General features: G+C 52.0%; 1 protein-coding gene across 1 annotated transcript in view; it reads right to left on the reverse strand.

The window, feature by feature from the left end:
• YPEL2 (yippee like 2) overlaps window positions 1-25,195 on the reverse strand; it is a 60,489-nt gene extending 35,294 nt beyond the window's left edge. Inside the window, exons 1-2 of the mRNA XM_075561510.1 lie at window positions 25,022-25,195; window positions 2,331-2,644 (exon numbers count right to left, since the gene is read on the reverse strand). Coding sequence (XP_075417625.1) covers window positions 2,331-2,447 — 117 coding nt within the window. The 5' untranslated portion in view covers window positions 2,448-2,644; window positions 25,022-25,195. The remainder of the gene's footprint in view (window positions 1-2,330; window positions 2,645-25,021) is intronic.
• Between the last annotated feature and the right edge of the window lie 1,363 nt (window positions 25,196-26,558).

The following is a 26,558-nucleotide window of genomic DNA, read 5'->3' on the forward strand; positions in this document are numbered from 1 at the left end:
TGGTAGTTAAGGCATGAAAGCAAGGTACAGGGCCTGGCAGGACTCACAGGAGGCACGACTTACAGGCCAGGCTCAGCATGACCGTCAAAGGCCTGCATAGCAGGCCACAAGAAGACACTACTTCAAACGACATTCTGATTTCCACTTATTCACACGGTCCCACTCCAATACCACCTCTTCCAGAAATTCTCCTGATCCTCGGGGCAAAGCAGTCTCGCCCTCTCTTCTCTGAATTCCTGGTTCAGCCATTCACTAAGTTGGGAACTAGCGCAATTTCTGAGCCTCGGCTTCATGTTCCATAAAAAATACACAGTCAATGCCATCGATCTTCAATTCTGCTCAGGAGGGTTCAGTGAGATAAAGTGCCGAGGACGAACTTAGCACAGAGTGCGTGCGCAACAAATCAGGCAGCTTTCATTCTTCTCACTGGCACCTGAATTTCTTAGGATACATAGCACCTCTTGCAGAAAAAATGATGCTTTGGCTTCCCGGATAGATACAAAAGATTCTGAAAAAAGGGACAATTCGCAATTCCTCTCCATGCTTGCAGGTCCCCTTCCAAAACCCAGGTGACTGGCTTCCTTCTTCCTTCATGGACTCAGACTCCCCACATCCCGACTGCCAAACTCAGGGGTTCCCCAGAACTCCTGATGGAATCGGAGATGAGTTGACAGAGATGCAAACGAAAGACTGGCTGGGACGAACAGCACACAGGGGGCAATGGCAGAAGTGCAGCAGCAGCCGGGCCTGCTGGCCAAGACGACAAACAGGCTCTTCTACTGAGCTTCATGGGCCCCTGCCGACTCCTCCCACCTGGGAGCCCACAGGGAGAGTCTGATACCCTTCAGAGAACACCTCAGGGTCTGAGGTAAGCCTCAGCCCAGGGACAGGCAGGAAATGACCTCAGACATTAGACTTCCATTCTCATCTGAGATTCCCTGCGACCACGACCTTGACTGCCCTGTAGGCCTCTTTGCTTCCTGGGTCAAATCACCCTGCTGGAAAGGGTTGTTCTGTCCTCACTGATGGACCAAGCCTTCATCCCTCGGTGGCTGGGGCTACCAAGCCAGAGGCAAGCAAAGGGATCTCACCTGGTCTAGCTTAATCCTGGGGAACAGATGTGCTGACAGACTGGGACAGAACTCCATCTGAGGGAAGTTCCCAAAGACCTGGTTCAAAGACCACCACGATGTCCCCCAGCTGTCCCCCTCTATGTCCGTCAAGCCTGGCATGGCCAGCTCAGCCTGCCTGGCAGATATGCTGAATGCCACATGTCAGGGGGGCAGCTGTGGCATTTTCCAGAAACATGGGGTTTTTCTTTGTAGCCTAATCTAGACATGCATATAGTTCTGTTTATTTTACTTTCATGGCGTGAAAGCCAAGTTCTGGGAAAAGATGTGCTTTTAAAGGAAAGTCCCCCATAGCCCACCTCTCCTAGTAAAGCCTGTCTCTCCTCTCCTGGGGCTCCAGGTTCAGAAGGAAGGCAGTTCTACTGGGGGGTGTGGGGGGGAATGCCTCAGGGATCCAGTTCCTAGAACATACAACTGCAGTGAGAATTTGTTTTGCTTTGAAATCCCCTGACCCAACCTCAGGAAGCAAATGACGTCCTGGGGCACCACAGGGAAAATAAGGGGTGACCCTTTCTTCTGTTGTGGTCAGAAGTGGAGCTTGGTTCCTTCATGGGAAAGCACCGTGTGCCCCCAAGCCAGCAGGGCAGCTCTTCAACAGGACTTCAGCGTTCTCATCACCCTCCAAAGGGCTTTGAAGGCAAAGGCCTCTCTAACAAGACACCTCCCCCATCTGCCCCCTGGCCTTTCTAAATATCCCCTTCCAAATGGGCATCGCTGTGCATGGTGCTCACCTGCCAGCCCAAACCAAGTAAGCGGAGCAGAGGCCCCAATCACGCCTCGCGAGCTCCTTTCCTCTGGACTGCGCGGCAGCAGGCCCAATGCCCCAACAGGAAGTCTAATTCCCAAAGCAGCTAATTAAAGTAGCATAATGTCCACCCATCCCTGTTCCTAGGATACCCTAAAAATAACCCAGAATTACATCCCTGCGCCCTGGGGGAGCTGTCGGTTAACTGGTGGACCACCAAATACAAGGGTGAGGTTTCAGAGCCACCGGCTGCTCCTTGGCAGAATGATGAGGCCGTCTGCTTCGGTAACAATTCACAACCCCACAGAGAGTCACTATGCGTCCGAACCGGCCCGAACGCGGCGAGAGTTTGGTTTTGGGTTTGGAAGTAAAAGCACAGAAGCATCCCAGTCTCCGGGAGAGTGTGCACACCTGTACAACTTTGGGAGCAGGAAGCACCTGCAGGGAACATGTACCTTGGAAATGAGTTCATCGTGATTGGCCAAATGGGCTCTGCAGTGAATGCAGCTGTAGGTCCGGTGGCAGGAGGGCAGATATGCCTGGAAAGTCTTGGATCTTGTCATCTTCACCATTGGCGCCGCTGAGCGTGGGGCGAACTCTGGGGCCGCCCACGAGGCACTCCCACAGGACGGGTCGCACGGGAAACACCGGAAGACACAGGTAAAGGCCGTGGTTTGGCAGGGGGTGGGTGTGGGGCAGGCTCCACACACTGGTGAGATCTTCAGAGGAAGGACTTTCAAACAGAGGCCCAGGGCTGGTTGTCAGAAGCCTGCGGTGCCAAGAAAATGGGAATATCATCAGCAGCTAGAACAAGACTCCGACACAGCAGATGCTCCGAATGCTGTCGACAGACAGGTAAAATGCCCCACCCCACCCCTCACCCCCTGCCCTCGAGGACCAATCAATAGGCAGGAAAGCACTGTGCTGTTATTTCAGGATCACCCAGCATTCTCAGAAGTTACCCTGGGGACCCTCCGCAGACTTCCAGCACATGGCATCACCCCCCCACCCCACCCCCACCGCGCCCAGAAAATCCCACAGCCCTTCCTCCAGAGAGGACTCCCAAGGACTTCCAACCAAGAGGAACGGCTAGAGGGAAAGGAGAAGACATTCAGCTCCTAGTTCACCAGTCACACGTAGGTTTCCAGAGGCTGGGAGTCGCCCCAGCACAAACCTCACACCCTTCTTGCTGACAGACCGAGCCCGGGCACCCAGGCCCCTCCTCAGCCACAGGGTGCCTCATGACTGACCAGCTCTTGGGGGGAGGAGTGACTTGCTGTATAGTACACGCGGCCCAGCAGATGCTTGGGATGTAATTTTGAAAAGACCAGTGCATTACTGAAACTCATGACATCATCAGACGCCTGCATCGGAGACGGAATTTTACTAGACTCTCTCCCCAACCCTCAGGCCTCCCCCACAGTCCACAGTGGCAAACATCTCTCCCCAGCACAAATGCAGCTTCTTTTATCCTCCTGGGAACTAACAAGACACCAAGACAGCCAGCTGTGGCCCCCAAGCCACCAACTGACCTCTGGGTAAAGGTCATGGGTAAAGGCAGGGCCCTGGAGGCTAGCCGGCCAGCCTCACTTCTCTGAGCTAGCTCACCGCCCTGAGGCTCCCCACCCTGTCTATTCCCTGGGCCGCACTAATGGGGTGAGTGTTCCCACTTGCCTACCTCCCAGGAGAACAGTGAGTGTTAATTAACGCCTGCATCAGGCTTTGAAGATAAAATTATTTGGAGAGATGGGGGAGGAAGACAAACAAAATGAAATCTTCCTTGCTAGATTTTGTCTGGGATGCATCTGGAAGTTTAAAGAAAGCCTGCAAACCATTTCCGTCTACACCTCTGCAACCCAAGTTTTTCCAAAGGGAAGCTGCCTTCCCTATCTTCCGACCACAGCGGTCCCCAAAGGCCACCACACCCCTGAGACTTTCTCTGTGGCCACACACCCCGGGCCAGCCTGAAGCTGAAGCAAAACTGGCCACTTAGACCCTCGTGACAGCATTTCCCTTCTGCAGCCCTGAGCCAAGCAGGTCCCACATCCAAGGTGACCATTGATGGGAGTTTCGGGCTATTGAAAGGGCTTGACCTCTGAGGCCCGAGGCACAGTCCCTGCTCAGTCTTCCTACTGTTTTTAAAGATCTGAAAGAAATCACGTTAGTGCAGCGCCAAGATGGCCGGTGCCGAAGGGCATGCCAGGGGGAGCTCGCTTTCCCAGCCAGCCCCTCGTGGGAGCGGGAGAAGGCACGGGTCCTAGGACTCACTCCCTGCGTCCTCCCAGTGAGCAGGGGGCGTGGACAGAAGCCCACCATGGGGATAACAGAAGTCAATTAAATCAAGACAGGGAACCAAGGTTGATGGGCTCTGACGTGTTCCAGGTGCTAAGAAGAGCCGCGTACCCCACACCACTTGGGGCTTTTGAAATCTGCTCCAACATCAACACGCCACTCTCGCCAAGGACGGAATTTCCAAGAACGGGGGTGGGACAGGTGTAGGGACTAGACGAGACAGGCAGGCAGAAACACGGTGGGGAGCATGGGGAGCACCGGGCCCACCATCTTACACAAACAGGGAGGCAGGAAAGGAAACAGGAGGCCGGCTGTGGTCGGTCGGGGTTTATCCGGCAGCCACCGTCTGTTTTCTTATCCATGCGGATGGCTTCTCAATTATGCATCTCCCTGGAGTAGAATTATTCTCTGCGTAGGAAACCAAGAGAGTTCACAGGCGGGGGTTTCTGGTTATGCTCAGTTTGAAATCCAAACCTCCAAACATACTCCTGTTCCTCCTCCCAAAAGATAAGCATTTCTGCGCATGCACTCGGTCCTCACTATAGCTCTGAATGTCAAGAAAAACAAAAACACTTTAAAATCCACCACGGAAGCGGCCACGACCACGTCGAAGGCTGCCTGGTGCTAGAAAAGCTCCAGAGCGCCCGCCCCACACACAGCGGGTTTGGCGGCTCGACAGTCCCTGCGCTCCTCTGGCTCTTTCATAGAATGAGTTCCACAGGCACATCCAAAACAAGCGGCTGCTTCCTCCCGAGAAGGTGAAAAAAGAAAAAGTAGCTCACAGAAATATGGCTCTTGTGTAGCTGACACGGGGCAGACAAGAAGGAGGAATGAGAGAGCCGAGAGAAAGCTGGCTGGGGTCGGGGCGAGTGGTAGACGAGGAGAGATGAAGACGCAGGGAAAGAAAAATAATCACCTCTACCCTCTTCTGTCTTAAGAAAAAAATAAAAGCTTCTCGAATTTAAGGAAGTTAAAGGCAACGGTAAGTTGGGTATGCACTGGACTTCCGACATTTTCCTCTGGGGCCTGTTAGTTGTTGGGCATGGGTGTCCCACTTGTTGAACGCATCATTGAGTCCAACCGACCTCCAACCATAACCCAGTAAGCTCGAGCTTGCAAAGATCCAGCCTCAGGACACGTGTGCAAATTGAACGCTCTTGTGTAAGTGAAGTAATAATCCTTCACGGTGCAAATGCAGGTAAGACCTGCTACCAGCCCCCCAGCTGGCTCCACGCTGCTGAGCAGGTAACTCATAGGTGTGAGGGACTGTGCTTAGAATGGAGGTCTGTCTGTGACCTACCACCTCGGGAACCAACCATCTGGGCAGAGCGTGCAAGTCCAACGTGACCACTCTGACCCTCGGTTTCCCGGTTTCTAATGACACCAATTTATATAGGGTGCTGAGAGTTGCTAAAAGAGCATGCACGACGCTTGACACACACATGCGACAAAGTTATGCTATTATTTTGCGTGGTCAACAGAAAAACAGCGAGAGACATGGCCTTCTCTGCGGCTGCTTTCAAAATGGCAACGGAGGCCTGAGGACCCCAAACACACACGAGGTTCGGGTCCTTTGAGGGCAGATTCTCTCTTCTTTTTTCCTACTCAAGTTGCCCCCGATGCTGCTCAGGTAGAATCACCTATCTAGGGAGCCTCTGGGTGCTAGAATCAATAAGCATCCTCGGCTGCTCACTCACAGTTAGATCTATGCAGGGGGGCCTTGGAAGAAAGGTCTGATCGTCTGCTTCTGAAAAAGCAGCCACTGAAAGCCATGCAGCACTGACATAGATGGGTTGCCACGAACCACTGAATCTGGGTTCGTGCACACCCATTAAAGGGGGAGAAGAGAGCGGGTAACACAGGAGGAACCAGGAGTGTTCTGTGAATCTACAAGGTGGTTCCGCCAGAGGCCATATTCCCACTGGCAAGGATCACAGGGACTAGTTTGGGTTGGCGTACACTGTCCTGGCAGACTCCTGAACGTCTCAGTGGTGCAGTGGATAAGGCACTCTTTGGCTGTTAACGAACAGAACCTTGGTTTGAATCTCCCAGCCTCTCTGCAGGAGAGACGAGGCAGTCTACTTCGTCTTGTTTTTTTGTTGTTGTTGTTGTTTTGGGTTTTTTTTGGCAGTCTACTTCTGTAGATACTTACAACCTTGGAGACTTTGGGAAGCAGTTCCCCTCTGTCCTATATATCACCTTGAGTCAAACTGACCTTGATGGAAATGGCAGTGGGTAGGCATATCCTTGAGCCCCTTCCTGCTCTCTAACCCCTTAAACCAGTCCTTCACGCTTTTAATTAGTGGTTAAGATGACAGGCCCCCAACCCAGAACCTCCCTGTTCAAATTCCAGCTCCACCATGTACTATGTGGCCTTAGAGAAGTTCACCTCTCTGGGTCGCACTTCCCTCAATGGGGGTGGGGCAGGCGAGATAATAATCATCTCTACTTCACAGTGTCCTTGACCATATTCCATTAAAACATACACAGTACTTCCTCCCCCCAACTACCATGATCCGAATTCTACCTTGCAGGGCTGGATAGGACAGAGGCTGTACACTGGTACATATGAGGGTTGGAGGTACAGGGAATCCAGGGTGGATGATACCTTCAGGACCAAGGGTGGCAGGGACGATGCTGGGAGAGTGGAGGGTGAGTGGGTTGGAAAGGGGGAACTGATTACAAGGATCCACATGTGACCTCTTCCCTGGGAGAGGGACAGCAGAGAAGGGGGGAAGGGAGACTCCAGATATGGCAAGATATGACAAAATAACGATGTATAAATTACCAAGGGCATATGAGGGAGGGGGGAATGGGGAGGGAGGGGGGAATGGGGAGGGGGGGGAAAGAGGACCTGATGCAAGGGGCTTAAGTGGAGAGCAAATGCCTTGAGAATGATTGGGGCAGGGAATGTATGGATGTGCTTTATACAATTGATGTATGTATATGTATGGATTGTGGTAAGAGTTGTTTGAGTCCCTAATAAAATGTAAAAGAAGAAAAGAGAAAAAAATGATTAGGGCAAAGACTGTACAGATGTGCTTTATACAATTGATGTATATATATGTATGAACTGTGAAAAGAATTGTATCAGCCCCAATAAAAAATAAATTAATTAAAAAAAAAACATACACAGTACTCAGTCTAGTGCCTGTTGACGATAAACTCAGATGGCTGGTACTTATCTACCACTGATTCCTGTGTGTGGCTTCAGCCTCACCTTGACCACCTTCAACTCTGCTCCCTGCTTGCAACTGGCTTTGAAGGCTCTACCAGGTGGCGAGGACTCTCCCAAGTGCCTGGGATACGACACCCTCCACCAAATGGTGCCCTGTGGCTGCAGAGTGGACTCCAACTCACAGTGGCGCTTCCAGGAGGGGAGATGCACCTCGGAGCGTTTCCAAGGCAACTCGTCACATCTTCCTCCGGCTGAAAGGCTGGTAGGTTCAAACCAGCGACCTTCTGTTTAATAGACAAGCTGTCTGTCCCCGGAGGAAGTTCCGACGTGTGTGTAACTCCTAACACACTGACACAGCACTTCATGACCCTATGGTCTTGTTGATACCGTTCCTCAGCCTGACACATTCTTCCCACCCTTCCTCCCAAAGCTTTCTCATCCATCCTCACTTGGCTCAAAGGCCACCTCAGCGCCAGGCTTAATCCTCCCTCCCTGGTCCTCATTTTTAGCTCAACAATTGCTGTATTAAAATTGTCCTTTTCCTGCACCTAATCCCTTACTCAACTATAATAAGCTCCTGGAGCAAGACCACATTTTAGTCATGTTTGTACCCTTGCACACAGAGCGTACTAGAGGCAAAGGGTTTTTGCTGAACTGAATTCCCTCCGCACCCTAACTAGGCTGCAGACTAAATCAGCCCACCTCCCTGCACGGGCAGCAGCCACACGGCAGCCCTCCTCATCCCCAGCAGTGAGGAAGAACTCCAAAGTTATCCCCATCCAGTCCTGTTCTTCAACCGCCCCCTCAGGTTCTGCCAAGAGACGCCGCAAAACCTGGGTTGAGACTAGAACCACGGGTGGAGAGAAAATGCCCGTCTGGGACAACCAGGCCCATTTCATTCATTTGTGCTTCTAAAAAGTTATACCCACACGGCTCTTAGAGCAATGGTTTGACTTCTCTCTTTCCTCCCTCCCGTTTACTATAGAAAAAAGTGGGAGTTTATGTTTGCTGTGGAGACGGGAGGTGAGGAGCCGTGTCCTGCCCCTGCGGGGGAGGAAAGCGGTCTCTGGAAGCAATAGTGAGCGAAGGCACTGGGCAGGGAAGAAGTCGTTTCTGGGGCTGGAAGGGGGGGCAATAAAGTGGCTACCCAAGGCAATTACTGTATATACTCGAGTATAAGCCAATCCGATTATCAGCCCAGGCACCTAATTTTACCACAAAAACTGCATTAAAAACGTGCTGAAAATTTCGACTTATACACGAGTCCATACGGTATCCCAGTCTTCTTTCCCCATTCCCAAGCACACCGAAAGCCTGAACTGAGACCACAGACAGAACAGAGGCTTGGCTGTCCCGGCCTGCCACAGGAAAGAAGCGGGTGGCAGTGCAGGTCGGTGGCGAGGAGCACAGCATCTAAAGGCAGTGGCTGTGTTCAAGTGATGGCTCTTTTTCTCGTCCGCTGTGTGACCCAGGGCAAGGTGGCTATGCCAACGGACTAACATCAGTGCCCACCTCACAGGAGACAAAAGACGCTGTGAGCTGCCGCAACCTCAGCAGCGCCCCTGGCGCGTGGCTTGTGCACCGCGGCCTGACTTAGTTATAATCACTGCCAGCAAGGTGCTTCCCTCTCCAGGCTGACTCGTGGTCAGGGGGTCAGGGCCTACGCTAATCTGCTTAAAGGTGCACTGTGGTTTCTGCAGGCCCCTGCGCTTCCCTGGTGAGCAGGCATGACTGCTCCGGCCTCCCGCGCACCTAACCACGCCCTTACTGATCGCATGGAAAATGGGTCCTCAAGAGGGCCACTGCCGAATACAATGTTGCTGAAATGCCCCTATTTACACCACAGTGATGCTGACAAGCGGTGCCCCCCCCCCAATTTTTATTTTATTGTAGTTACCCCCTTGGACAGCACCGGACTCAGGTGGTGCTACAAGCCAATCCAACTGACAACAGAAGCCAGCCTGGATGTTCAAGAAGCCGCTCTTGTTCATGAGTAAATCGACCATTCCTCTCTCTCCCACAGACAGGGCATCGGTTTCAAAAGGACTGTCTATCAAATGATGGTTCTTTCTGCGTGCCCAACTCCACGTTGTTCTGATGTCTCTGCCCCGCTCCCATCCCCCGAGCAGAGTATCCGACTACCAGCATTCATTCTGCCAAGCCGTTGGTGTTGGTGGTCAGAGAGCACGCTGGCCGCACAAAGAGCCTAGTCAGGCATGGTGCTGGAAGCTGCCTTCGGACCATCTGTTCGCTGGGCAACATACTCACCCTGCAGCCGTCAGTTCCGTGCTTCGCCTGGGGAGGCCCTCGCGGGTGCTTGCCTCCATGAACAACATCTGCATTTAGAAGCAGCAATTCCCCTGAATACCCTGGGACCTACATTGAGTGACTGTTGTGGGGCAGGTTATGGAGATCAGAGATTACTTCAGGGCTTTCTCCCACGATTTCAGTCACCAAATAGAGACCAACTCATAACACAGAGAAGACCAGAGTGCATCAATAGCTTCTTTCTTTTCTGGTAAGACTCCTAGCTCCAAAAAGGATGTGAGGCGGCTTTCAAAACTGTGTGTAAGACAGTAAGATTTAAAACAGCTTAAAAATTAGGGTGCGGTTATTGAAGTAAGAACAAAAGAGGAGTCAGGACAGAGAAAGTCAGCACGCTGCTAAATGGCTACATAATTGTTGTGGTTAGCTCTGCTAAGTTGGCATGACCCGTGCACCAGGGAACAAAACACTGTCTGGTCCCATGACTGCTACAGGGCAGACGGGGGGAATCCACAGCGCTTTCGATGGCAGCTTATTGGGGAACCAGCCTTTCTTCCTAGTTAATCTTAGTCTGGAAATTCTAGGGAGACCTTGTTCCGCATCACAGCAACAAAACAACTGTCAGCAACTGACAGACAGCCTGGAGGCGGCTGCACAGGAGGCACACTGGCCGGAAAGTGGAGAACCCTGAGCTCCCCCCGGAGACCAGGCAAACACGCACCACTGAACCACCAATGTCCTCTGCTGAAAAATTCCTGATGGGAATCTGCCCTTGAGCCCCCCGATAACCACAGGGTAGGGCAGTCATGAAGTTGGTTAATTCCCATAAATTAAGAACACATTGGTTGTTCAAAGAAGAGATTTTGCGACAAACATCTTCCGTGGGACATGAAGGAGGCAGCCAAGAGAACCCTTGTGGACAAACTCTCCAGCATACTCAGCAGTTCCTGCCAAGGACCCTTTCCTAGAATGCCCTGCGTGACAGTGGACAGCGGTGCTGACCCGACAGAGCAATTCTGTAAGAGAGTGGCTACAGAGGGCCAAATCAGGGCAGCCGACAACATGAATGTCTGACGGTCTGGTTGGATCCACTAATGAAGAGCTACAGAGCCTTCTGACAATGCTTCATGGAGAACATTTATTTCAACCGGGCTTTTGATTAATAAAAGGATGGGCAGTCTCCAACGTGCCCAAGACCAGATACGAATGCTTTTGCATGCTGCCCTCAGCGGTCAGTGGTGGCACACTGGGGCAGTGCACGACTGCGAGCTAAAAGGCCAGTGGTCAGAAGGCTGGCCTAGGAAGGCCTGTGCGGCAGTTCTGGTTGACCCACTGGGTCACTCCGCGTTGGGATCCACTTGGCAGCACCATTTGCTTTTGTATGGAATGAGGCTCTCCCTGTACCCCTCCCTCCTGGGTCATGTACCTCACTAAGCCTTCATCCCATCAGCAGTCCTTCCTCCATCCTCCTTGAAACTGTTTCCTTAACATGCCTTTGCCTGCTTCCTGGCAACTTCCTTGGCAATCCTCCATGTCTTCCCTACCTCTGCCTGAATCCCTTTCTCGTGCACATCCCTGTCTCCTACAAATGCATTTCAAAGTAGGCGTGTCCGATGTCAACACCATCTCCTCCCACTCCCGTGACTCCCACCACCTTGACCGCCATCATCCTGGCACTTGCTCCTGAACACCCAGTGACCCCAAGCAGCAGGCACCCTTTAGTCTCTCCAGGCTCCAGCTGTCCCCCAGCTGGCTCTGTCTCAGACATCCACCCTTCTCCCTGCCAGCCTCCCAGCCACTGCCACCAGCAGCACCGTGAGAACCCCAGTTTCTCTTCTTAAAATAGCTTGCTAGCAAACTGGTCTTCCTGGCTTAGGCCTTACCCTTGCTAGCCTAGTCTAGAATTCTATTTAGGAAACACAATCTGATTGCATCTCAGGTCTTATGTTTCAAAACCTCCGATGGTTCCCTCACAGCCTCCAGGACATGCTCCAACCCCTCCAGGGGCACCCCAGCCCCACTCCAAACCTGTTTTCCCGACAAACCGAGCTCTTTCACACCCTGTGCCTTCTTTCAACTGGCTATGGCTACCTGAATCTTCACTGCTGGGAAACAAAGTCACTAACCAGTCAGTCCACTCACTAACCAGCTGCTGTGAAGTTAACCCCGAGCCAAAGCAAGCCCATGTGGCTGAGGGGAGAGCGGTGTGTCTGCCGCGTTTCCGGAAGGAGCTCGTCCAACCGACCTTTCTTCTGAGGAGCCTTGGGTGAAGCCAAACCTTCAACTTTGTGTTTGGCGGTCAAGTACATTAACTGCTTGCACCACCTATTGGGGTATCAAGCTCAAATAAGACCCTACGCAGCCCGGATGGCCCCTTCTCCCATCACACAAGGAACTTTGCCCTTGTCTCAGGAACGTCATTTTATCCCACTGCTCCTGGTTGTCCAGGAGTTAGAGGTCCGCTCTGAGCTCCTTCTGTTGCCTGCGACTTGCGTGGCACTGAGCACATGGCAGTCTCATGCATGAGTGCCCACAGTGAAACCCTGCTGCCTGGCAGAGCTGGCATTTTTTCAAGTCTCCTTACTGACTCAGTCGCCATCCAGAGTTTACTTTAAGTCTGGGCATTACAAAGAGACTGATGTACCATCAGTGTTCCACCAAGGAGAAAAGCCAACAAGCTCCAGCAACATCAACTCACCTGCACTGGTAGATGGAGTCGGAAGCCCAGTTAGGGTGGGGTCTTGGCCCCCGATGAACCTCTGATGGTTTGACCCAGCAGCAGAAGCACTTCTCCTGCCTGCCTGGCCCTTCACCCCCTCTCTGCAGTCCCCTAGGGCAGCTGCTTCCCCAGGGACCCTCCCCAGGCAGGCAATAACTTCTGGGCCCTGCAGAAAAATAACCCTCTCAACTTTCTCTCTTCCAGGTGCCTCCTCTGGGAGGTGTTGGGGGCGGGGGACGGTTCCACAAACCCCCAGGGCAGACTGAGCTGCCATGGAATCAGAGAAAGGATAGGATCCAAGATGGCTCAGAGGCAGCATCAATGGGAGGCTTCAACCCCACCCGCACCTGGAAAAAGCAGGCTCCATCTGCCCTTTTCCCAGAGTCCCCGAGGAGACTGCCCCTCTCCAGGATCAGTCCTTTCCTTTCTACTTGCCCATGCTTGAAAGGTAATCCTGGGTCAAACAAAACAAATGCGTTTTCCGCCCCATCTGCGGAGGACTCCTCTATCCGCCCCCCCACCCCCACCCCGCAGCCAGGACTCTGCCTTTCACTGCCGTTTGGAAAGTCTAGTACAGGAAAGGGGCTCTGGGAAATGGGTAAAGAGGGAGCTGGGCTGAGTTCAAGCTGGAGAGGCGTGGTGTGGCTCCAGTGAAGACAATCGAGGAAGAATGCCCATGTTAAATGCAACACAGATGTCCCCACTGGGGCCTGGGGAGCTGATGGCAGCCCAGACTGGCACTCGCTGGAACGAGACTGTCATGATGTGTTATGCAGTTGCTAGGGACCACAGGAGTCTGGGTGACTGTGAAATCTATGAGGATGAACCCAGGGTTTGATGAGCAACGAAGCAGAATGGCATCCTTCTCCTCTGCCTGCCCTTTCCGCCTTCTCCTCCTCCACACAGACATGGATGCTGTGTATAAAAACTCACATTAATATAAACCGGGGTGCAGTTTAAAAAGAAAGCAGGATGAGCTGATGCCAGGGGCTTAGGTGGAGAGCAAACGTTTTGAGAATGATGAGGGCAATGAATGTACAAATGTGCTGTACACAATTGATGTATGCATGTATTGTGATGAGTTGTATGAGCCCCTAGTAAAACAATTTTAAAAAAGGAAAGCAGGGTAAGAGATATGACCAGTCTTTAAAGGTTAGTTCACTGGGGAGCCCATCCCTGACTGCATAGTAGCATATTGACCGGCTGTTCTCAACCTGTGGGTCTCAACCCCTTTGGGGGCAGGGTGTCGAATGCCCCTTTCACAGGGGTCACCCAATTCATAACAGTAGTAAAATTAATTATAAAGTAGCAACGAAAATGATTTTATGGTTGAGGGGTCACCACCACATGAGGACCTGTATGAAAGGGTGGCGGCATGAGGAAGGTTGAGAAGGAGATGATTTGATTGCCATGTCTCTCACCCTCAAAAGTCTGCTGAACAAAGAAAGAATCCTTTCTCCTGTGGGCACTGTGAGACCTCGAATTTCGCTCCCATGGCTGGCCCCCCAAGGCACAGCTGGGGCCCCAACTCATTACACACCATCTATCCCAAACCTGCCAATTCAATTCCCTGTCAGCATGCCTTTGGCTTTCTCGCTTTAATCTCACAATCCAAATAAATCCAAAACCCTAGACTCTGACATCTGGGCCTGGGCACCCTGCCTTTCCACAAGTGGAATTTGGAAAATGAACTGAAAACTCAAGAGCAATGAAGACAAGCATTTTCAAAAAAATGCCCGTGTGTCTAAAGTCCCAGTCACCAACAACCCAAAGATGGATGTGTTTTGTTGAAAGAATTATTCAACTGTCACCTAGAGGTGCCACTTACTGACAGAGAGAAGGGCAAGGCGAGGCAGGGAAGAATCTGAAAGCAATTGACACCACTGTTTCTGGAGGATTTCTTCTCTGGGTGGGAAGGGCAGAGATTCTAATGGGCCCGGCTCAGGAAACGGAGGCATGTACATTGCCAGGGTCGCTTTTCATTTAATTTAAGAAACTTCCACAAAATTAGTTGTTTACGGCTCAGTCTTCCCACTGAATTTTTTAGCCACTACTAGCCAGAGACCAGGTCTAGTTAATCATCCCGTACACCTAGCCCAGGGCCTGGCAGGCAATAATAAAGTAAGAACTCAGAGTGTTTTGCTGAAGTCATCTGAGGCCCTGGAGCACAGCTAAGAAGCCTCCAGGCCTGTTGATGTTCCAGAAACCCAAACTCCCTGCCCCAGGTCCATTGTGACTCATAGTGACCCAACAGGGTGGGACAGAACCGCCCTAGTGGGTTTCTGGGACTCTAACTCTTTGGGGGAAACCTTTCTCCCTTGGAGTGAATGGTGGTCTTGAACTGCTGAACTTGAGGTTAGCAGCCAATGTGTAGCCCACTAGGCCACCAGGGCTCCTCCAGTTGCTATTGGTTGCCATCAGTGGATCTCCACTCATAGGAATGCCCAGGGACAGAGACCTGGATTTTGCAGACCAATCTCAATGTTTACGAAAACCCAGGGGGGGCAGGTATGATGGAATGGGGTGGGGGGTGGGATAGCCTCCACCAGTTAAACAATTTCCCCAAGGTCGCACTCCTAGAAAGGACCAAGGTCAGAATTTTTAATCCTGCCCACACCCAAATGAACCTTTCTAAACCAGATAAGCCTTGCAGGGCTGCAGGCAGAAAGGATCCCAGAGAGAGGCTAATAAACCCACAGACAGGATTCCCAGGAAGAGGTCACAACAGACTAATCGTGAATGCAAAACAGAGAGGGCAGGGTCTGTGTGCTTTCATTGTAAATTGAGGTAGAAACAATCTTAACTCGAAGGTGGGGCAATTGGAGATTAGACACATGAGAGATCTTTTTCAGTTCTCATAAAATTTTCTTTTTTGCTTTAAAACTACAGTCAAATGTGAAGATATCTTTCCCCTCTAAGAGTCTGAAATCCTGAAAAACAAATGAAGAGCCATGTAACAAAATTAAGGAAAACCACTGCTGGTGCATCAACCTGCACTCACAGTGACCCTATGTAGGGCTTCAGAGGCAGTAAGCCACAATGTGGGGAGGGGGTGGTCGCTGGCTGGAATGAGGGGGGGGGCGGAGCCTGCATAAGCAGCTCCACACAATTTGTCCTGGATATGGACTATAGAAGGTACAAAACTTTCCCATTGCTGAGGGGTGCTGGATAACTTTTTCCCCCTTGAAAATGGGGGGGGGGGGGTTAGCCCGAATAAGCTGGGAAACCTGTGCTGTAAATTTTTAGAAAAGATGGCGTCCAAAGGGCTTTGAGCCTCTTACCCAACCAGAGCCACCTCACTGATACCAAGTTCCAATTCAGTGACCTCTACAGGACAGTGGGACAGGGAGCTGCCAGAGGTTCAGTGGGATACAAAAGAGGCAATGGAATGGGGGATATCATTACTGATTGTAGATGGGTCTTGGCTCATAGCAGAGAACAGCAGCAAGATGCTTACTGTGTCTCCCTGACTGCAAAGGCTCCATTGCATGGACCATCATACACTGTACACAACTTTAGGAATGGGGATTCAGGAGTGCTTGCTTACGCTCATTCAGAATTTGCCCCTGGATCGAGGGCAGAACAAGGGCATGCTGCACAGCTGAAAATCAGGACAGGTGCACGTCAGTGCGGAATCCCCTCACCATACTTGTTCAATTGACATGCTGAGCAAAGCAGAGAAGCTAGGTTACATGAAGAACGTGGTGGCATCAGGATCGGAGGGAGGCTTAGTCACAACCTGAGACACGCAGATGACACTACCTTGCTAGCTGAAATTGAGGACTTGAAGCACCTGATCAAGAATTGTAGCCCTCAGTATGGATTATAACTCCATATGAGGAAGACAACAATCCTCACAACTGGACCGTCAGGTAGCATCGTAATAAAAGGAGAAAAGGTTGAAGTTGACAGCTTGGATCCACAATCAATGCTCATGGAAGCAGCAGTCAAGAGATGAAAAGATGGATTATTGCATTAGATACATCTGCCGCACAGGACCTCTTTGGGATATTGAAAAGCAAGGATGTTACTTTGAGGACTAAACGTTTGCCTGACTCAGCCATGGTATTCTCAATTGCGTCACAGGCATGTGAGAGGTAAACATGGAAGGAAGCATGTGAATGGTGGAGCTGGAGAAGAATGCTGAAAGTACCAGGGACTGATCTAGTGACAAGCTGATCTGTGTTGGAAGAAGGCCAGAGAGCTCCTTAGAGACAAGGTTGGCAAAACTTGGTGTTACCTACTTTGGACAACACGGAGACCAGTCCCTGGAGAAGCACATCATGTTTGGTCAAGAAAAAGGTCATCAAAAAAGAGTAAGGCCAATGACTAGAGGGATTGACACTGTGGCTGCATCAATGGGCTCAGGCACAGAACAATTGTGAGGATGGCACAGGACGGTTCTGTTCTGTGGTGTACAGGGTCACTATGGGTCGGAACCAACTTAACAATTAACACCAGGACAGAGTAGAACTCTCCTTCGTGGGTTTCTGAGACTGGATCTTTTTTTTAATATATATCATTTTATTCAGAGACTGAATCTTAAAGTCCAACAAGTAACCACTCTTGCCACCAGGGCACCAACAGTCATCAGAGCTCCTTTAAGTTAAACTAAATGCTATTTTAGATTTTGTTCTTAAATATACTTAATACATTAATATAGCAAATACTGAAAAGGGATTCATGTCTACCTTGTGGTCCATTTGGTGGTGGGCAAACTGAGAGTGGGATTCCCAAGAAAGACCAAATCAGTAAAAAACAGATGAATATAACAGATGACACACAAAGGCGAGTAGAGTCAAAAATAGAGAGAAGGGACGGGAGACCCAAGATTGGTTTCTGACAGGGAGATAAACTACCACACCCCAGTGATTTCCCAACTTCAGACATGTGTGCAACTGGCTACTTTGGGAAAACCTGGAAGTGAATTGTCAGCTGGCCTGGGAATTGCCTCACTTTGGAGGACTCCAGTTAGCCAGGCCATTAGCTATTGCTCACAGACATCCAGCCTTCTTCCCATCTTTCCTGGGCACACTCAACCCTACCCACCCTGCTCCCTCTAGGCTTCCCCAGGCAGTTTCTGGCTGTTTGATTTCTCCTTATCTCCAACTTCCCCAAAGCCCACCTACTTTCCTTATCTCTGTCCTGAGTCCCTCAGCTCTTTCACCTTGTCCTCTGGCTATTTATACATAGGCCCTTATCACTTCTATTTGAACTCACTAGGGCAGGGTCTAGATCTTAACTCATCACATTTCCCCAAGGGCTTACTATCTGCTGTTGAGTGATTATTACCCAGGAAAATACACCAAAGCCAAGGTTGAGTCTTAAGCCCCGGGCAGAGGTTTAGACTAGGAATGTCTGCTCCAAGGCTGTGCTCCCTTGGGTCCAGGTACTTCTAAAATAAGGCCACTATGCTCAATATGGAAGACCTTAGAATTGCGGGGCTGGTGAAGAAGACTGAAAGTACCCTGGACTGCCAAAAGAACAAGCAAGTCTGTCTGGGAAGGACAGGCAGAAAGCTCTTTTAGAGGCCAGGACTTTGTCTTACTTACTTTGGACGTGTTAGGGGGACAGACCAGTCCCCGGAGAAAGATATCAGCTTGACAGTGTGAAAGAGAAAAGTAGGGCAGTGAAAAAGAGAAAGACAAGTGGCTGTGTGCATGGGTTCAGACCTAAGACCAATTTTGGAGACAGCACAGGCCCAGGCAGTGCTGCCTTCTGTTCTACACGGGGTCGGAACCGATGTTCCATACAGTGAACACATCTCCAAGAGCTTGGCTGCGACTTGGCAGCACCGGTTTGCTATATGGAGTCAGGCCTGCCTTTCCTGCCAAGAAACAGGGCAGGGGCACCGCAGGCACCACCGGCTGTCTGCCCTAACCAACTGCACTCTCAGGACTGTGGGGAAGGTCTGACTTTCTTGACTTGACTGACCTTCCCAGGAGGGAGTTAGCACAAGTCTGTTGACCCAGACAAAAGGAAATGCAGGTTGCGATGTGGCACCCCACACTGGCAGGACTCTCTTCTTTGCCCACTATTGAGATATGTTAGGGATGACTCCAGGAGTTGGCCTTTTTCTAAAATGAACATGAGAAAGAGTATGGTATATAGTCTGCTCTTTGGCCTAATTAGTCATGTACTAAGCAAGGCCCCTTTGCATGCTAAGGCCTCCATTTGTATCTCCAACATTTCACTAAACTAGATCTTAATACTCGAACTTGCTAAGAGGCAATGAATGAGGTCATTAACTTGAAATTAATGAAAATAAAAATCACAAGGCTAATAAATACTGGGGGGAGGGGGAGAGATTTACACTCAAGGCCCTAGGCAGTTACTAAAAGTAAGCCACAAATTTGGCTCTGTGCTTCCTGGCAGCCAGTGCAAAAAGGGAAATATGAGCAGTCATAAATCACCAGTGTCCACAAAGAAAAAAAGCATACCCGTTCCATGTGAGAAGCAATGCTTTTCCTGACACTTGGTTATGAAAGAAGCTTCAGCCTGGAATCTCTTAAAGGGGAGGTTGAAGTCATCAGCAACATAAATCCAGAGAAGAAACAAAGAAACAAGCTACAAAAAGCCATTTCTGACCGTTCCACTCCATGGAAGCAAAGGTCAGGACAAGGAAGCTTATCTCGGTGAAAACCATCCGGGAAGGACTGGGACTGAGATAATAAAGCCCAAGCAAGCAGCCTTCAGTAGGCCTCTTTAATCCATGGGCGAAACCAGGATTGATTAGCGGGGGTAGGTAGACAACACATCCTTTCAAAACCTCCCGTAAATATTATTTCTTCCAACGGGTATTTGTTCAGAGCTGGGCAGCAGTCAGCTTCTCAATTAGATGATCTTTAAATTCCATTCCAGTTCTGATAGAGTGAAGTGATATTTTTGGTCTTTATTTAAGATCTGATCATTACCACTACCACCGCCTATCTCTAACCAACTCAAAATCAGTAGATCCGGCACTTGTCCCAGCCAGCCAGCCAGCAAGGAGAAGCCATTTATGAATGTGTTTGTTGCTGACAAGGAGCACTGAGTGTATCTTACTTAGATGCCAGGCTCTGTGCCAAGTGTTTACCCTGCATTCTCTCATTTAATCCTCCCATCACCCTGTGTGATAGGACGGACAGTAGTCCCATTTGACAAATAAGGAACAAAGACTTTGAGGATTTTAGTAAACTGTCTACCATCGCAGAGCTAATTTATACTGGTCTTTTGGACTCTTAGGAGCCCTGGTGGTTACGAGTTTGGGTGGAGATCTGTAAGGTCATCAGTTCGAAACCAGAAGCCCCTCTGTGATGGGGCTTTGCACTCCTGTAAGGAATCCCCTCAAAAAAAACCCCAGGGCAGTTCTGTCCTGCATTACTGAGAGGATTCCATGAGTCAGAACTGACTCACTGGATCTCCAAGTCCAGGCTCTTAGCTTTGCCTACGGTGTCTGCTAATACTAAGAAAATTAGATTATGGATTGAATATCAGAGAAAACCAACAGGGAGGCCTGGAATACGGCTTCCCGTGCAGCAAGAACTGTTCATGAAAACCACGACCTGATGGTAACCAATGTCCAAATGTGCTCGACACAATGGATGGATGGATGGTGATCAGAGTTGTACGAGCCCCAATAGAATGATTTATAAAAAATCTAAAAGAAAACCACTACCTCCGCACCCAAAAAACCGAAAGCTGGGACTTTTTCAGAGATTTGAAGGCTCTAGGAAACAAAGGGATGACAAACACCATGGGAAGCAGAACTCCTGGAACAAAGTATAATTCGAAAGGACCCCTGTCCTTGGGCCCATGTGGGGGGAATGAAAAGTGCTTCCCACTCTGTAGACTGTAGGCCTCGGCTCTTGCAAGTCATTCATTCAACCATTCGTGCACTCAACGGCTCCACACAGGCCCTGCGGTCACCAGGTAGCAAGACCGAGCCACTCACTCACTGGGCCTCCAACTGAGCAAACAAAAACACGAAAAAACCAAAACCCATGTATTGTTCTCCAGTCAATTTCAAACCATGACTATAGGACAGAGTAGAGCTGCCCCATCAGATTCCCACGGCAGCGGTTCCAACCCCCCAACTAACCCCCTAACTACTCCTCAGGAGAAAGACCACGCTGTCTGCCCTCACCAAGATTTACAGTTCCTTGGACTTGATAGCATTACCAACCAAGCGATTCACCACTGCGCCTCACCGGGGCTCCTTCGAGCAAACCAAAACTAAACGCAGCACCGACGGACCCACGGACCCACCAATGGAGCCGCTTCCTACTCAGAGCAGCCCCATAGAGTCGTCTAAAGCTGTAGGACCTGCAGAGAGGCTCGCCTTTGCCCTTCGGAGATGACTTGCTACTACCAGTCCAACGCTTACCTGACAGTGCCGTGCGGACTCCTCTCCAGCAAACAACTGACTCCCTTTCTCCGTTAGAAGCTGAGCACGTCCCTGCCACTCTGCCACCGCTCAGCCCTTTAGCAAACAGGCCTGTCTTGAGATGGCTTTTAAGTGATTTGAAGAGCAAGGGCTTTTGGGAGAACTGATAAAGGTTCAGGGCCGCAGGCGGGGGAATCTTAATAAGTGATGGGGAGGGGCGAAGACCCTGGTGAGTGAGAGAAGCCAAGCAAAAACCATCAGAAAGGAGGGTGGGGGAGGTATTCGGGAAGAGGAACTGAGTGGATTAGCAAGGCAGGAAGGGCAGTGTGGCTGGCATAAAGGAGGCAAGAAGGGGACAGGTACCAGGTGAGGTGGGAGGCCTTGGGGGAGTGCAGGCAATGGCTAAGGGAGAAATTGGATTGTGGCTCAAGGGCAAAGGGAAGCAGCAGAAAGGTTGTTAACTAGAAAGCAGCATGATCTGATTTAGATGGTGTAAGCCCTCAGGGGTCTTATCTACAGCATCCAGGGAAATTTCCGTAGGAGCTAAGCCAATCAACCAAACCATCAAACCTGTGGCTGTGGAACTGACAGCCACTCTCTATGTCCACCTATGCTCAAGGGGCCCCTCTGTGAGCCCTGATGGGATCGTGGATTATGGGTTGGGCTGCTAATCTCCAGGTCAGCAGTTCAAAACTATCAGCTGCACTGCAGGAGAAGGATGGGACTGTCTACTGACTCCCGGAAACCCACAGGGGCAGTTGCACCCTATCTACCCTGTCCTACAGGGTCACTATGAGTCCAATGGACTCGACGTTGTTGTTTATGGTCAACCCTCAGGGTTACATCCGTGGCACCTGAGAAAAATTTTGTTAGGGGCTGATTAAAACCCTCGGCTGTGAGCAGACTGAGAACCACCCTCTAGGACCCCCCCTAATCTCCACAGGGTCTCCCAGGATGTAAATATTTATGAAAGCAGACCGGCTCAGTATTCTCAGGAGGAGCAGGTAGTAGTGAGATGCACCAACCTTTGGGTTAGCCGGCCAAACTACGTATCACCTTCTGTGAAGGACAGCTGAGGCACCCAGGAACTGTCAGCCCTGCCACATGGAGCCTGGGGCGCCCAGGTGACAAGGCTTACAAGCTCAGTTACTAAGCCATAGGTTCAAGCCCACCAGCTGCTTTGTGGAAGAGAAGAGCAGGTGACCTGCCCCTCTACAGGTGACCCCCTAGGGGAAACCCTGTGGGGCAGTTCTACTGAGTTCTAGAGCGTTGCTGAGAACCAATGGCACACAACAAAATGCTTTCAGCTGCTGGACTTGGTATTCCGAGTCCTAGCTTCCCATCACCGGAGGCTAACGTCCAAATAGGTACTTCCTCTCCCCTTTCAGCCTATGAAAATACAACTTTCAGGACACCCCCGTGGCGCCGGAGGAACACTAGTGAAAAGCTTAAAGCATTTACCATTGGCATATATCCTGCCACTTGTGTCCCACCTGGGCATCCTCAGTCTTTTCTCAGCTTGTCCTCACCTTGTTCCTCCCGAATCGCTCATTCTTTTCTTTGTCCATGTGCTCAGAACTAAACGTTCAGGATGTGGGCTGCTTGGCCACACTGAGCATTATGGGTGTTCATTTAAACACCCCTATCTACAGTTAAGGTTCCCTCATAAAGACACGCTTCTGGCAAGAAGCGAGGCAGTTGCACCTGAATGTGGATAACTTAAAGAGTCCGTTCTGAAGCTAAATTGCAGCTTTGATCAACTCAGTGAAATGTCTTCTACCAACATGTTTGGACACAGTTCCCCGAGGGAAAAACACAAAGCATGGCTGCATCAGGTGCGCGTGTTTGGGTCAGAAGGGAAGAGGAAGCAGCCTCAAACACCGGAGAACGACCAAGATACACGTGCAGGGTGGTGACAGAAGAAAAAGCAGGCCTGGGTAGGCAAGGAGGTGTGGGAACTTGTGCTTCTACTTCTAGACCATAGAACACCGGGCTTCCTGTGCTCAAAACAAAGACACCCGGCTGCCCTTCCCCCAGGCTGCACTCCCAAATACCCAGGTATGAAAAGAAGCAAGGTTAACCCTTTCTCAGACGGTCCAGTTGGTAACACCCCAGGCATAACTATGCCCACTGGCTCGAAGCTTTTCAAATCATTAAAACGGGTGAAAATTCCCTTCTGTCTTTGAATTCATCAGCAATTCGCCTGCCCCCCACCACCACCCCCACGCACCTAGATGCAGTAGTATCCTAACAGCAGTCCTCCAATGAGGTGTGTGATGTAGGGCGGCTGTCTCCCAGCCTTGACTGGCAGGACTGGCAGCTGCCACACTGTGGGTCTCACCCCAGACCCAAGCTTTTGCATGTCATATCCCAGTTAATGCTCTTCATTGTTCTTGGCTCCCAATTCCTGCAGGGGCAGGGTTTCTTATCAAGCATCAGCCCCACAATCCCTTGGCCCACTCTTAAAAATGCAGATTTCTTGTGTCCCACTGGGCACAACATCTCTGGATCAGCCATTTTTAAACAGTACTAAGCTTAAGGACCTCTGCCCTGGAGAACTGTTTCTCAAACTGAGTGGCATGATCTCTTGGGCCAGGAAATCAACCTAAGGGGGGAGGGCCCGCTGGAGATTGTGGTGGTTACATTTCAGAGCCTACCACAGCAGTGAGTGGCAGCTTCGGGGGAGTGGCGGCTTCAGCTGGTACCTGTGCGCAGGGGTGTCAAACTAGGCTCTCTCACTACGGATCCCAAAGAAAGTTGAAAAATCACTCTCTTGAAGGCAAGAAGGAAAATACATGCTGTTTATTTTCCACTCTCCAGCCCTAACCTCAAACTTCTTGATTTTAGTTCAAGTACAGAGATAACAAGACCATTCAGGAAATACTGTTAGCAACTCCTAAACTGATAAGGCAAAGTGTGGACCCCACTTCCTTCTCCTCGGGACTGGGGGTGGGGGTGAGGGTGAATAGAGGATGGTGCCAAAGGGATGTTTGCACAGCTCCCCTAAAGCTGGTCCTGCTCCCCCAGCAAAGCACTTGCAGCCACTCAGATCGCTGGTAAGCATGAAACTGCTCCTTTTCAGATACAAGGCTCAGCACAAGGGCGAAGGAAAGGAGGGGAGAGAACGCACAGATGATGGGGCCTGGTGGCAGGGACCAGGTGAAAGGGATGGGTGATCCAAGCCTCGGACCACCGGCTCTGTAACTCCAGCCTTGAAATCAAGCCCCACCCAGAGCCAAGTAGGCACTACCTGGGGCAAGCCCCTTTACTTCTCCACCCCCACTCCTGGCTTTGCACCTCGGATCACCTGTGGGGTAGGAGGCTCGCAGCCCTGGGGCTGGGCTGCACACCCTATAGGACTAGAAGGTGGGGGTGGGATGTCTGGTTAGCCTCAGCCTTGCGAGAGGAAAAGCCTCGCGGGAAGGGCACAAGGCTCCCAGAAAGCAAGGAGAGCGAGCCAACAAGGAGACCAGGAAACCGAAGCCCAGCCAACGCTCAGGAGCCGTCCTCGTGCTGACCAGCCGCGGCGGGCTGTTGGGTGGGTCGGCTGCACTCGGAACAGAGAACACTGGAGAAGGCGCTCACTTGGCTTTTTAACTCCAGCGGCTAAAAGGATGAAGACAGAGGTGGTAGGACCCTGGGCCAGAGGTCCAAGTGAACATATTCCAGTCTCCCCACCCCCTTCCCCCGCCTGCCCCGCTAAGAGGCAGGACCTCCAGAGGTGGTCAGCGGCCACAGAAGGGAAATTTGGAGGAAAGAGCGCCGGTGTCCGGGAGGGGCTCTCAGGAGGGCTTCATCCAGACGAGCAGGGCAACTCGTGCCCACCCCCCGGGCAAGGGCACCGGGGAGGCGCCGGGCACGATCTCCGCGACTGCACTCTCAGGAGGCTCCGGTCCACCAGGATTCCCCGTCGAGGTCCCAGGAGGGCGTCCCCAGGCCCCCGCGGGGGGGACGTGCACTAGGAAGCTGCGCCCTGGTCCGCCGCCGACCCCCGCCCAGCCGCGCGCGGCAGCCTTGCCCGGTCCCTCTCCCGGGTCCCCGAAGGCGACCCCGGGCCAGCGTAGTCCGCGCCGCTCCGCGGGGAGCCGGGCGCCCGGCAGTGTTTGTAAACAAACCGATCACGTGGCGCGGCGGCCGCTCCCCGCCCCCCCCCACCGGGACCCCCGGCGGGACCCGCCGCGCAGGGCGCAGGGCGCGGGGCGCGGGGGGGGGGGGTGGCGCGCGCTCCGCGGGAGCCGGGCGGGGAAGCCCGCGCGCGGCCAGCGGCCCCGCACCCGTGCTGTCAGCGAGCCCCACGCCCCCGCGCGCCGCGCGCCCGCCCGCTCACCCGGCTGCAGGCTGCTGCGTCCCGCCAGCGCTGGGCTCGGCTCCGCGGGGGTGCGCGGCGACGAAGGACCGCCCGCCTGGAACCCGCGCTCCGGGCGCGCTCTTAAAGCCACAGTCGCCGCCGCCGCCGCCGCTCCGCATCCCTCCGGGTCTGGGCCGGGGGCTGCACCGTGACAGACGCGCCCCCGCGCCTATCCCCTCCGCTCGGCACCTAGCAACACGCCGCGGGTTGGCCAGGCACGGCCGCAGCCCATCTCCGGCGAGCCAATCAGCGGAGGACGGAACTCCGCCCCTGCTTCCCCTACCGCCCACCCCCTACCCCTCGGCTCGGCTGGGCTCGGCTGGGCTTGGCCCGGCTAGGGTGCGGGGAGTGGAGCGAGCGTGGACTGGTCCCCTCCGAGGCACCCGGGGCGGGGTCTAACCGGACGGCCAGGGGACAGGTGATGAGGATGACTGGGCTCTCAGCGCCTAGGTGGACGCTGTCTATTTGGGTTTGGGCTTTGCCCCCAGGTCACGACTGGACTCTCAAAGATTCCCAGAACCCGAGTTCTAGGGAGGGAAGGGGCTGTTAATAGTGCTTTATTTGGAGGACGAAGATAATACACCCCCGCCCCCCACTCCACCATCCCCTTATGCCTTAACCAGTCCTAACACTGAGCCTGGAGACCCTTGTCCCTGGGCCCAGGGCAAGATGGGTTTAATGAAATAATGTCAGTCCAACCTAGCCAGCCAGACCTTACTCTCAGCAGAAGAGCATTTCCCCCTGGTGTTTTGCTAGTCTTTGGGTGGGCTGTTCAAACTCACCAGCGGCTCTGGGAGAAAGTTGAGGCTGTCTGCGCCCAGTAATGTAAGGATGCACATACCAGACGTCCTCCACAACTCTAAATAGGGGTCGCTATGGGCTATGGCCCTGGGCTTGGGTTTAGTTGGTTGGTGAGTTAACAATAGGAAAGAGGCCTTCAGAGAATTAGGTTGTTGCTAATTTTTGAAAGATTGAGAGGAAGGGTCATTCCAGAAAGCAAGATGGTCAGAGGGGTAGAAGGTTGAAATTCGCATTCTGGAGAGGTGGGGTGTTACTTTTCCAAGGAGAGAAGATCAAAAAGTAAGTCCATGGTAGTCAGGAAATCCAGGGAGGTGCCAGGTGGGTGGAGTGGGGCAGAGTCCCAGTAGGAAAACAGGTCAATATGAGAAAGAATGCTGACAGCGGGGCAGGGGAAGAGAGCCAGGTCCAGCCTTAGCGCTGAGCATTGAAAGCCGCTGACTCGCTGCAATCCGGCTTTCCATAGGAAACCTGTTCTGTTGGGCAGCTAGCTATCAAAAGTGGGGGGTCCTGGCAGCTCAGTAGCAGGTCTGTGTTCTAGGCTGCGAACTAAAAGATTGGCAGTGGGGACCCACCAGCTGCCCCACAGGAGAAAGATGTGGCAGTTGGCTTCCTTTGGGAACTCCATGGGGCAGTTCTACTGGATAGCAATGGGCAGCAAGATGTTAGAGGCTTCAGGATTCGCAACCGATTCCAACTCCCCTTTGAAAACTGGTTT

This window comes from Tenrec ecaudatus, chromosome 10 (assembly GCF_050624435.1).
Source record: "Tenrec ecaudatus isolate mTenEca1 chromosome 10, mTenEca1.hap1, whole genome shotgun sequence".
Classification (NCBI taxonomy): domain Eukaryota; kingdom Metazoa; phylum Chordata; class Mammalia; order Afrosoricida; family Tenrecidae; genus Tenrec; species Tenrec ecaudatus.